The sequence below is a fragment of the Phalacrocorax carbo genome, chromosome 1 (genome assembly GCF_963921805.1).
Source record: "Phalacrocorax carbo chromosome 1, bPhaCar2.1, whole genome shotgun sequence".
In the NCBI taxonomy this organism is placed as follows: domain Eukaryota; kingdom Metazoa; phylum Chordata; class Aves; order Suliformes; family Phalacrocoracidae; genus Phalacrocorax; species Phalacrocorax carbo.
In genome coordinates, this window is record NC_087513.1 from 8087047 (window position 1) to 8099934 (window position 12888).

General features: G+C 43.4%; 1 protein-coding gene across 7 annotated transcripts in view; it reads right to left on the reverse strand.

Annotated features, from left to right (window-relative positions):
* FRMD4A (FERM domain containing 4A) overlaps nt 1-12888 on the reverse strand; it is a 383615-nt gene that overhangs the window by 51580 nt on the left and 319147 nt on the right. For all 7 annotated transcript variants that reach the window (XM_064443502.1, XM_064443480.1, XM_064443467.1 and 4 more), the window contains exons 9-11: nt 8200-8265; nt 7930-7987; nt 6049-6135 (exon numbers count right to left, since the gene is read on the reverse strand). In XM_064443502.1, coding sequence (XP_064299572.1) covers nt 6049-6135; nt 7930-7987; nt 8200-8265 — 211 coding nt within the window. The remainder of the gene's footprint in view (nt 1-6048; nt 6136-7929; nt 7988-8199; nt 8266-12888) is intronic.

Below are 12888 nucleotides of genomic sequence, written 5' to 3' on the forward strand. Positions count from 1 at the left end.
ACATTTCCAAATACTAAACCAAGACTGAATTACTGCACTATAGAATGAGTTGAACCTGCCATGACCTGAAGACTGGTTCAGTTTACAGCCAAGTCCATAATCCAAAAGGCATGAAGGATCAGCAACGGGAAGAGAAATAAAAGTGCTGAGCAGAAGGAGTCAGCAGGTAGTCCTTAACAGTCAGCTAATCACAGTGAATAATTTATTATAGCAATGCCTCTGGGACTCCACTAGCTTTTAAATCAGTATTTTACCGGAAATGTTTTCTGCTCCTTTTGTATGATGTGTAAATTTGAAATCTTTTATCCCTGTCTGCAATGCAAAGAAGTTTGCAAAGGGGTCTTCGGAAATGATGCTGTTCCAAGAAAAGCCCAATTAGACACAGGTCCAATACATTGTCTCTGACCCCACTTGATTCAGGATGCTCTAGAGAAAGGCCAGCCCTTTCTGCATACACGCTGTGGCTCAGTGGCGTGCTAGTGAGAGGAGTGTTACACATGTTCCGTACCTCTGACAACAGAAACCAACTTGCTGCCAAATCAAACGCCCTCCTTGAACATGCGGGTTTATAACCCCTCCCAAAATCCTGTTCAAAAATAACCAATTCAATGTTATAAGTCTGGATGGAGGGGTCACCCTTACACACTTTTAGTCCTATCTTAAACCTTTCTAAACTCTTGGCTTAGATTGTATCATGCAGCAAGGAGTTATGCAAGTGAATTGGACTCCTTTTAATGGATCAGAATTTCATGTTTCTTTTGCCTTTTTGAATGTCCTGATGTTCTATGAGCAGTAAGGGTAGAGACTAATTTGTCAGCTTCCTCCTCCCCATCGTTCACTAGTTTCTATACATTTCACATCAATCCCTATTTTATGGTTCTTTTAAGTTACTGCTCTGTCATTCCTTCACCACAGGAAGCACAAGTTTAACCACTCCATCAATGCAATTACTGACTTGACAATGCTTCATTATGCCCTAAAGCAGAGAGGATCTCTATTTGTTCTGCAATAAAGCAGTTCTTAATTAGGCTATTGCTCCTCCTGTGTAAATATCTCATTTTGCCTCTGGAATTGGGAAAGTTCACTCTATCTCTTGCGCTTGGAAAAGGCCAAGTGTCATCACGCAGCAATCTTTCACTTTCTGGACACAACTAATGTGCTGATTACTTTGCTCATGCTTTTGACAAGCAGATGATTTCTGCCTGATCAAACAGATCTTATTTTCTTTTTGAAAAAGTTTGCTACTGATTTTACTTGTGCTTTGTATTTCTTGATAGGATGGGTCCAACTCAGCTCTTGCTTTTGCATGTTTAAATGCGAAGTCAATCTGTTACCATTGCTTTGGATTCATAACAATAGTATAAATTAAATTCTTCTGTAATGAGAATCCATAGAGCACTGTGGAGGCCTTATGGCAAGGGACAGAATATTTTCATAGCATGCTTCATTTCATCTCAGAGAAAGGATAATGCTGGGAAGAAATGGCAGAAACTGATGTTTGGCTGTCACAGGGAAAATCTTTGTCAAGTTACATTCACAACTGAATTTTGGGATGCCTTACATTTTATCTTATTTCCAAAAGTCTTTATTCCCCTTGAGTATCTACCTTTTCAGTCAACCAGAGAATGCAAACACTAATAATGAGTCTGAGAAAAAAAGCTCTCCTTAAGTTTTGGTGCCACTAGCCTTCTGTGGAAGAAAAAGGGATAACACTACAAAGTGGTATTTCCTGCAAAACAACCAAACACTACCAGACCCTTCTTTAAAGTAATTTTATTTTTGGTGATAAGTTAAACAATTTCTCTGTTTATTGGCCATATGGAAGTCCTTTGGCTGACTTTATTAATCATTCACTCTTCAGCTTGGAGTTAATTGTTTACTAACTGTTAAGCTGTGTGCAGTAAAAGATGCCTTTTGGGTTCTTAAATCAGTGGGAATACCTCACTAGAACAACAGGTCTCAGAGCTCCAGGCTACGCCACTTCTGCTTCATGTACAGGTCTCCTGGGATGTAGTTACATCCCTACCTGCTGGTTAAAATGAACGAACACCACTCACAGACAATAGGGGAGCTGCAGTGCCTTGCTCTTTCTTTCCAACTACTCTGCAATGCAAGCAAAAAAACCCCAATGACCCTTCTCTGAAAACAATGGTTTTGGTCACTACAGCCTCAGCTGCTTGTGGGAGCGTGGTGCTGGCACATCCTATCTGAAGACCTGGCTCCAAAGAATCTGCTTTGGTTTGTCATGAATACTGGATGTTGCTGGCCCAAGACGGGTAGAGCCCAGCAGGACAATTACTCCTTTCTGATGTGCTTTTTGAAGGCACACCGAACCTTGAAGGGCCTTTTCTCTCCACAGGGAAGAGTTTGTAGAAGCTAAGCCTAACACAGAGGGAGATCGATTCTGCCCATCCTGGATGGTGTGTGCTGCTGCTACAAAAAATGACCCTGGTTCTGCAAGCCACTACTAAACTTCCAGAATGCCTCAACATATGGTTAGCAGGACAGCAGCCATCATTCCACACTTGATAGTCCCTTCTTCTTGTCCAGCTGCAGTGATGGATTTTGTGAAGTATACTGACAATTTTGCATTTATTTAATACCTAAGAATGAACAGCTGTCAGGTCATAACTGATATGGACCAAATCTGGGTTTGAACAGGCAGCATTCAAGAGGAAGCCTTTGGCAGGGCTTGCTGAGTCTGTGAGCTAGCCCCTGAACATAGAGGATTAAAAACAGAAAGCAGAACGATAAGCCTCAAAGTGATGGCTTTGGGTAGCTTCAGGGCTTCCACAGAATTCATGCACTGGCAGAAGGGAACATAAAAACAGAAGCATGGAGTCACATTAGGCTCTGCAGCCCAGTGCAAGCTGCATTCCTGTTTAATAGCCCTGCATTCCGGTCTGAAGCACCTTGGACTAGGTGCCAGATACCCACCTCAGCTGCATCCCCAGGAAAGCTGGAAGACATACGCCTGAGTGAGAATAGCACAAGCAAAATCAGGTTCTGGCCCTGTGTCAGCCTCAATTCTCCTCTCTGGACTCATCCAACTTGCTGACAAACCTAGTTAGTTTTCTAGAGACACATGGCTGATTTACTCCAGCAATTTAATAAAAACGTGGTTTTGACTGACTGCTAATGGGATCGTCTGAGATGGGCTCAGCTGCTTAGTGTGGGTTACAGTTTTACTTGCAAACACAATAAGCATGGAAATCTATCTAGGATGACATAATAGGAAAACATTACATTCTCCCTTATAAGACAAGCAAGGTTTTTATACGCATTTAATATCAATATCTTGGTTTCAGCTGGTTTCTTGCGACAATTTTCTGCCTGTGTTTCTTCCAGGGAGATTTATTTTTCCATTATAATTTTTCAATTTGTTTCTGGCATTGGCAATGTGCAGGAACAAAATATTAAAGATCAGAAAAGACATAATCTCTTTCCCCTTTCCCCTCCTAATTTTACCCTACAGAAAGTTCAGTAAGGTTTACCCCTCCCTTTTGCACAGCAAAGACTTGAACCAGCCCATGCTGGTACAGTGAAATGGAAACACTATGGTAAGCTCCCAGATACCAGGGTTATCAAGTGTAAGTTTGCAATCTAATTAGCAGAGGATTAAAGATTGCACCTCTCTGAGGGAGTTGGGCTGCTCTAGACAGAGCAGTTTTACCACCTCGGTAGGGTAGGAGGTCTTTTTACTTGCTCTGCAGAGCGTAAAAGCACATGATGACAAAATTATGAAGCCTCAGCCACTCTATCCTAGTCCTGTCCCTGATTTAGGTTGTGCATTTTGGAATAGCCCTACCAACAGATGGGGTTTGCAAGCATCATGTAACAGAGGAATGCTCATCTAGGCTGTCTTTTCTCTGCTGTGGTCTCTGGATTATGGCAATGGACAAATTCTACCCAGAAATTCCTGGTCTCCCTTCCCACCCAACCTTCTCTCCCTGATTTATGACCCCTTCTGCTAAGCCACAGAAGTCCTCAGTGGTTTATACATAAAATGGCACCATTGTTTTGGGTCTCCTGGATTTTGTACATAATTTGCTAAAGAGAAAAAAATAGTAATTCCCAATAAATAGAAAACTGGCACACTGTTTTTTAGGGTTACACTTGCAGAAAAAGGGTAGGATATGCCTACAGTTCTTGATTCTAGGGGCAACATGAGAGCTAGAGGTAGGTTAGTGGGGACACAGAGAGGCTGGCCAAGATGTTACCAAGCTCCAAAAGAGATGCTACAAACCAGATCACCCTGAGTGGCTGAGAAGAAGAGAAAGTAGAGGAGCTAGGAAAGGAGGCTTGACTCTTCTAGTGGAAATGTCTGTCTCCTCTCACGCAGTCAGAGTACCTGACCTCTTTTTTCCTTTCTTCTGATGCTTTCCATCAATCCTCTCATCCCATCAGGGTTGATGAAAATTGCTATAGCCTGTGCATGGCTGAATCTTTGTCATAGCAGGGCAATGTTTTCCTCCAGAGAAATGTTTCAATCACTGAGACTGACTTCTGAAGGCATGTTTTAAGGACATGTCTTCCCTGGGGTGTTGGCACTAACGGAGGTATGTGGGTGCAAATGCCTAGCCTAGGCACGTTTTAAACTATCGTTTGTGAGTGTGGCTTGCCCTGCAGGTAATGATTGATCCCAAATAGATACATCTCTTAGAGCACAGATGCTCTGTGAAGACCCCCTCACTCCCCTCATAATTTTCTTCAGTGAATAAAAAGCACCATTAATAGCCTTCAGTGAATAAAAGGCTAATCAATGCACCTATTATCTCCTGCTGCCTCCTTAGCAGTTCTGTGTTCTACCAAAACCTTCATTCTTGTTTATTTTAATAGAAGATGCTATCCGTGAGCACCAGACAGTGTCCAACGTGAATGTGATCAGAGGAGGTGAAGGAAAGGGTGGGGGGACACCTTGGTATAGAGGCAAAATGAGAAGGAGAAAATGCAGAGAAATGCAGTATGTTAATTCAGGATAGAAGCATTTTCATCTGTAGAAGAGCTGTCTAGTTGCGCCAAATCATCCAGTTCTGCACTCTGCAAAAAAGCCTGAAACCTTGCCTCCTGATATCTCCAGGGGTTTTCAGTCCAAGAGATACTGTTGCTAACAGACTGTGCATGCCCACCTGCAGGGCGTGTGCTCAGAGATGAGCTTTTTTGTATTAGATGGCACCCTCGGTGGGAAAATCGGAGCACATGGATCTGCCTAGTAGGATTAACTCAGGGGATTAGAACCTTCCTCCTCAAACGAACAGGACATTCCTTAGCTGGATTTCTCAAAGGCAATTTGGAAGGACTGTGACAAATCCTGATTTTCAGATGCATTGAAAGCCTCACTAAAAATAGTAATAAAAAGACCAGAATTGCTAGTCATCACTGACCAAGCTCTAGTTTTGTGCTGAGATCATAGATAGCATAGCACGCCATGCCTTCATTTGTGAACTGTTTGAAAGTGAAGTTCCTAAACAAATCAGATACTGGGCACAAATCTTTTAATGCCTTTTTTTTTAGGCATGTGATGAAAGTCTTATTTTCTTGTTAGCTTGACGCTAACTCTTCAGTTAGTAAAATTGTTGCTTACTAAATGTAATGCTGCTCCTGGGAAAAGCATGCAATTTTTACTTTTTGCAATAAATGGAAGAAGTTTTCCTGTCCCTTCTTTCCCTTCTTTCTCAGATCATTTATGGCTTGACAATACACTATCCTGAGCACCCTCAATCCCACCACAACTAGTGGGGATGGAAGGTCTCCAGCACCTGAGACGATCAGTCCTTCAGCTCCCATTTATGCTTTATGAACCGTGCAAAAAAGAAGCGTAAGTTGCAAGATTAAGTGCCAGTTATTTCCCTCCTGTACCACAACACTTAATAAATTAAGAGCTACTTTTGTCCGTTAATTCTTTGCAGACATTTGGACAAGTTTGGGAGAAACAATATCCTTCAAAATCACATAAATCAATGCCAGCGTTTGGCATACATCACACCCTCAAATCAAGGTATAACATGTGTGGCAAGCCCAGACCTTGATAGAAAAGTAAACACTTACCTTTCTTGGCTTCACTTTGTCATGGTAGTCATATTGAAAAATCCCCTTGTAGCTAAGTCCTAGCCACCATGGAATTCCCTGCTTGTCCTGGAAGAAGAAAAGAGAGGGAGTTACACTGAATGGAATGGGGAAATGCTGGAGATTTCCTAGGTTGCTATTCAAGGTGAAGATTTGTTTCTAAGTGATATCTTTGAATGTCATGGGTGCTATTAAGTTTACTCCTGCTGAGTTTCCTCAAGTCACAAAGCTGCATGGTGTTTAGGAGAGATCTGTTTCACTTTTAGCTGTGGCATATAAAACCATTTAAAACACATCACCTGTGATCAAGCTACTCAAAATGGTGCCAGGGGAAGTGGGGAGGTTTGACATGGGTCCCTTGTGCAGTGGTGCAGCCTTTTTCTCTTCCCTGTAAATTATTCAGTCTGAACATTCAGAGATTGGAGAGGAAGGAAGCGAATCACCCAGCTGACTTGAATTATGTGGAGGGATTTTAGCATTAATCTGGAAAATGCAGCAGTAATGGGATCTGAGAGCTACCAAGTGATAAGGTCTGACAGGCTCGGACCCAACTGCTTTGTGTCTGAGTATGCAATAAAATGGCCTTATGGAGTAATGGCTGATATCTGATACCAGCCTCTCTGCAATTTACTGAACTGGAGTCCTCAATGAAATTACATCTGTTCTGTTAATGTCATGGAGAATGGCAGGGGAAAATGCAGCAAAACCAAACCCCCACATCAGGCAGAAGCAAAACCTAAGGTGTTCAGTGTTTCCTGCGTCACTACTGCTCACCGGTACTTATTGATCATGGCAAGTTCACTGGGATAGCTCTTGGGTGTTCGCGGACTTGAACACCCAGCCCAATCCACCATATCTTTTTTTGTCTAGAGTAGCCCAAGAGATCTGGATGCAAAGGGGGCTGGAGGGATCCTGCCCTCTGGCAAAAGATGAGGCTAACGCTTTTTGCAAAATGCCGTGCACATTAGCAGGAACAGACCAGAAACACATCTCCATGAGACAGGTACGGTCAGACACTTGTGTTTTTATCGTACCCCATGTGTGCAAGATGTTACAGATGTATGAAAAACCATATGATCTGTGCCGGGAGATAATGATGAAACACATCAAAACTTCAGGGGTGATAAATGAGGGAATATGCTCTGGGGAATGTGGATATAGCTTTCTTTATATGTTTATTGATTTCTCTACTTAAAAAAAATAACAACCCTACACAGCTGGTCAGGCAGGGAAGTAATAATATGAGACTGGAAGATCTGGTGATAAATCATTAGACAAAAGAAATGAGGGATTTAATGAATACCTGAATGAAATCCACATAGTTAGAAGCAGAGAACTCTTTGGGGAGGGGGATGCATTATCTCTAGACTATAGGACAACTATTAGGCATTAAAAAGGTGTACTATATCTGTATCCATCTACCTATATCTCAAGCAAAGGGAGGTGCAGTCTGCAGGTCATGGCTGGCCCTAGTTAGTTGCTCATGGATCTGCTGGCTGGGAAAAGTCTGACCTCCTGGAACTACAAAAAGCAGTGAAGCATCGAGTCTGCCAGCAATGTGGCTGTCTTGTCCCTTTGGTGCTGGTTCACTGGCATCACCAGAGCTTGCTGCTGTTTGTGGGCTGAACATCTCCAGCACAATAGGACTCCAGGAGTTTTATCTCCAAGAACAGGTTTTTCCTCTTTGGAGCTGTATTTACCAAACATTCATTACAGAGTTGAAATAAGTTTATCCTACCACAGGAAGTGAAAGAGACTTCAGTAGCGGTGTATTGTATTCTGAAAGCAGCATGGTTATTTGTACCTCTCTCCCTCTCCAACAACAGTTTAATGCAATAAATGACCCCTTCTTGTAGCACATACCTTTACTGCGTAATAATGCACTCCATATGTTGGGAGGGATTCTACAATGCTCATGTAACTGCAAAACAACACATAAAAGAATAACATGTTTGAGAAGCCGAGAGGATGATCTGGGGGAAAAAAAGCTTAAATAAATAAATAACTACAGAAATACTTAAAAATAAAGCATTAGATGAGATGGGAGACATAGTTACATATTGTATTTACAGTCCAGTATAGATGTTTCCTGATAGAACAAAGGTCACAAGAAGTCACTCTTATTTCACTTACTTCACAATTGCTTGACCTCTTGTCTGACCATTTAGTTTCTTGTAATGTTCAATGACTCGATCCTCACTGGAAAGGAAGAAATGAGATGTTTTATATAATGGCAGTATCATGACTAAGAGTCTTGGCAAAAGGTGAAGAGATACTTCTGTTAACACAGCAACCGACTGAGGGGATCAAAAGATGCCAAGCAAAAGTGTTCGATGAGGAGATTTGATGCAGTCCAGGAAAGCAAGGGGGACTCACAGAGTGAGAATAAAAACGGTTTTCTAGGAGTTGGCTTTCTGGAAGTACCTTTCTTACTCACAAACACAGTATCTATGCGCACAGACTTTTCCCTCTCTGCATTACTTTCCTTATCTAAAAATGATGCCCATGGTATGACATTGTGTGACAAACAGATGTGTGCTGAGACTGCTCAAGCTCTGCTTTGCCCTAGCTGGTGCAACGTCTTTCCAAGCCCACCAAGTTCTCTGAAAGCTAGCAAAGCTTTCAGATAAATTGGTGGACATGAACAGTCCTAAGTCTCACCGATTACTCCTCACTGCAACTGTGCAAAACTGTATATAGGAGCACTAGTGGAAGTACTCTGGAGAAATCTCTCTCTGCAAGGAGTTAAATTCCTTGTGTACACAGAGGTACCTGTCTATTACAGCAGGTTAAACAGTGGCAGGGAATGTTTCCAAGGCACTCAAACTTGGGTCCCTTTACTGCTGAAGTACTGATGTGCCTTTGCATACTTTTGTGTTATGCTCCTGGCTATGCACTGCGAGTTAGCATGGGCCAGGGCCCATTCCCAGCACTGCTTTGGATGCTAAGACAGTTTCATGGCATAGATGGACACTGTTCCACACCAGCGTGCCTCTGTGACAGAGAATAGTTCTGGGCACATTTGATGAACGCATGTTGAGACATTCACCTATACATGGTAGAGATGTAGCATCTAAGAGCAGATCAGCATGTCCCGAATGACAGTCCGAGAGACATCTGTAAGGTCACTTTTAAAGAATCTCAGTCCTTCTTCTCCAGTGAAGACGTAGCAGGACAGCACAGAACCAGAGCTATCTGATGCATACAATCAGCTGTGCTAGCAAGTTTGCAGCTCAGCGAAGTATAAGCCAATGATCTTCTGTCAAAGGTTCACAGCCCTCTCCTTTGGTTTCAGTAGCATTCCTTTCAATCTACGGCCATGCAAGTCATCATAGCCTCCAAGCCTGGTACTTTCAGGCTGGTCAGACTTCGGTTCTTCTCTAACTTCGGGAATGTAATGCCCACAGGACCAGCTCTGTTACACTGGCATGACAGAATATTCCAGTCCGCAGGTGTAAACCCAATCTCTTGCTCTTTACGTTGCAACACCAAGGATAAGGAATCTGTTGAGTCCCCTCGAGCTACTGTACAGGCCTTGCCAGTCCAAGAGGAAGAAAACCTAAACCACCAGCATAAGCTTCCAGCAGCACCAGGTATCTATCTAATGCCATAGTGCTGCATGTGGTTTAGGCCAATGTGAAATGGCATTCCTCCCTCCCTGCCTTTCCTAGGTCCAGCTGGGACCCTAATGGGGCCTTTCAAGGCAGCCACCCAGTTGTCCACCACGTGATAAACCTTCCCCAGGCAGAACTGAAGCTATTTTTATTGCTAGACAGTGTGAAGGAGCACAACAGTGTGGGATGGTCTGGTAGATGACCTCACCCTAACTGCTCAGAGATGCCCACAGGGACCTATGCGGAAAACTGCAAAGCGTTTCAGTAGCCCTGCTAACACGACTGTGTCTTCTCATTGCTGCCTTCCCCATATGCATCCTTGTGCCAGAGAGATCTGCATGGAGCCAGAATCTGTTTCAGAAAGAAGTTCCCCTGCCTGCAATGGGCACAGCTTTCATAATGCCCTCAGTGATGTCACAGGTAGAGACCACACAGAGCCTGCTGCAACATCACACACAGGATGTTCTGTTCTGTGACATTGCAAGGAGGACAAACTGCACTGTGACATGACAAACAACACATGCTGTGCACAGATGGGGCATGGGGCCTGGCACAGGGGAGCTGAAGACTATGCATTCATCCTGGGTAATGCAGGGAGGAAGGGAGAGGACCAGAAACACCAGCGTAGACAGCACAGAGCAATTCAAAGTAGGCAGTCTGTCAGATTGTCAGCAGGGCCAGCTGTTCCACCCCCAGCCTGTAATTTGTCTGAGAGTAACTGCTTTCCTTACTCACTCGCTGAGTGACTTCCCCCCAAAGTCACTTGCGAAAATACAAAGGGCTCTTATTGGGGCAAGTTGAAGTGATGTCCCACCAGCATGCCACAGCAGGTACAGGGTGCTGACTGAGCCGGTGGCAAATTACATGGGTAAAGGAATGGTCCAGCTCTCCCATCAAATCCCTCAGAATAATTTTAATGCTTAGAAAATGATCTGCAAGCTATAAATTCAACAGCTATGAAACCATATTCAGCCCACTGATCCAAGCAAGTAGCACAGATGTTACGGGTGTGCACATGAAGGCAGAGCCTGAGTCTCCTGCCATGATTATCATAAACAGGATTACTTTTGGAGCAATAACTGAATTACATGAGTGTTCAGTACTGGAAGATCTCCAAAAAAACATCATTCTTAATAAAAAAGATAGACAGAGAGGCCTTACAGCCCTTTGATATTACCTCTTAAAACCATGATTACATGTGGATGCAATTCCTCTCTGCCTCAGACAGGAACAAACCAGGAGTGCCTTCTCAGAAAACAATGGAGCTTCTCCAGTAGAAAATGCTCTTAACTTTGGTTTCCACTCTGTGCAGTTTATTGTACAGATCAGGCTCTTATATTGATGAATTCAAGGAAGGGATAAATGCACCTACAGGATGATTACCTAACGTGATTCCGGATGCGCTCTGCCTTCTTACAAATGGTTATTATAAAATAATGGATATGTTCCCAGATCATACTCCTTGGGTAGGGAAGCCAACTGATGGCCCATATCCTTCAAAAGGACAGATTAGATGTCAGGGAGCCTTCCTGAATGGTGGGATGAATAAAGTTACGTTCACAGTCCATACTAAAAATGTGGGATAGTCCAGGCTCTACCCAGTTCTCCTAAACAAATGCAGGCAACACTCTCTATACCTCCATTGCCTCGTTAGGATACTGATGATCTTCCTTTCCACTGTATAACGTTTTGAGGTCTACAGACATTAAGTGCCAGGTAAGTATCATCCTTGTTTGTACTTTTGGACAAAAAAAAAAAAAAAAGCCTGAATTATCAATCAAGCCATGAATATTTAAGAGTGGGATTTGCTGCCTTTCACCTTTCTACAACACAGAGCTAGTCACACTTTGGGGAAAGAAACAGATACTCCAGAGCACAACTCATCCTGACAGCAAAGGGAGCTGAGGGCACCTAGCTCAGGTGGTGAGGTCTACACTGAAGAAGTGTTCATGGTCAGATGAATTCCACCCCAGCTGCATGACAGTCACTCCTCTAACAGTTCTTTGAACTTCCTTTTCATTCCCTGCGCAAGAAGGATCATCCAGCACAGAGGTCACTTTCTGCCTCCAGCTCTGGGACAGAGGGGCAATCCCAGCATGTGCCACGGAAAACAAGCAAAATCATTCACGGGTCAGAAGGAGCATTAGCAGAGCTTATGGACATTCTCCCTGATCATTTCAGCTGTTCATCTCTGAGCGGCTGCTATGCTGCTATTGACAGCTGGGAGAGTGCTGGGACGCTGCCTGGACCACCAGCTGACGTCTCCTCTCCCCCTGCTCTGGCTTGTTGCTGTGTCAGTGACACAGAAACTCATTCATAACACAGGACTGACAGAGGATGCCTAACTAATTTGGAGACATGGAGGCTGCTGAAGCACTACCGTCTGTTTGCCAGCTCATAAAACATTCCCCCCAAAGCTGCAAAAATTAGTACATGGATGATATCTTGCAGCAATCAACTCTGATAAAGATCTTTAGAACCACCAAGAAATCCTTCCTGTTCCAGCAGCTTACAGAAATGGATGGCAGACAACTTGCAAGCAAATGCAGGGCCAGAGTTTCTCATCATCAGATCTTCCCAGCACACTGAGCTGTTTTAAATAGCTGTCCTCTCATTGCCGCGCCTTACTGTTGTTCTGTTTCTAACCTTTGTCCATCTTGATTATATTCTCAAACTTACTAATGTCTTTATTTGTAGTCATATGCTATCCCACTGAAGCCAGCAGAGCATCTCTTAGGCCAAAGGCACCAAGAACAGGATCAGAACCTCAGGTCTGTGTTGTATTAGAGAAACTAAATAGTGATTTTCAGCTGATATTTTCAGAGTTGAATTTTCTGGGAATGCTGATGCTTTAGCTTGCTAAAAACAAGCTTGCATTCAAAGTCTGTTGGAATGTGGGAGAAGTCTATCTTCCCCTCGGTCTGTTCAAAATCCCATTTGAGCACCCGCTTTTGTGCCATTGCTTCTCCTCCTTGCATTCTTACTGGCAGACTAGTACTGGGCTGGCTTGCTGGGGAGGAACTGAATTGAGATAAAATACAATGACAGTGGCTGGAAAGGAGTGCTGTGAACTAACACAGGTGCTTTCCTGTCTCATTGTGTCATAGTTTTGTGTCTAAAATAACAAATACTGTCAGTTATTTCCATGCATGGGCAAGAGAAGTCAGAACTCAGGGCCCCAATTCCTGCACTGTGTGGGAGGACCAGA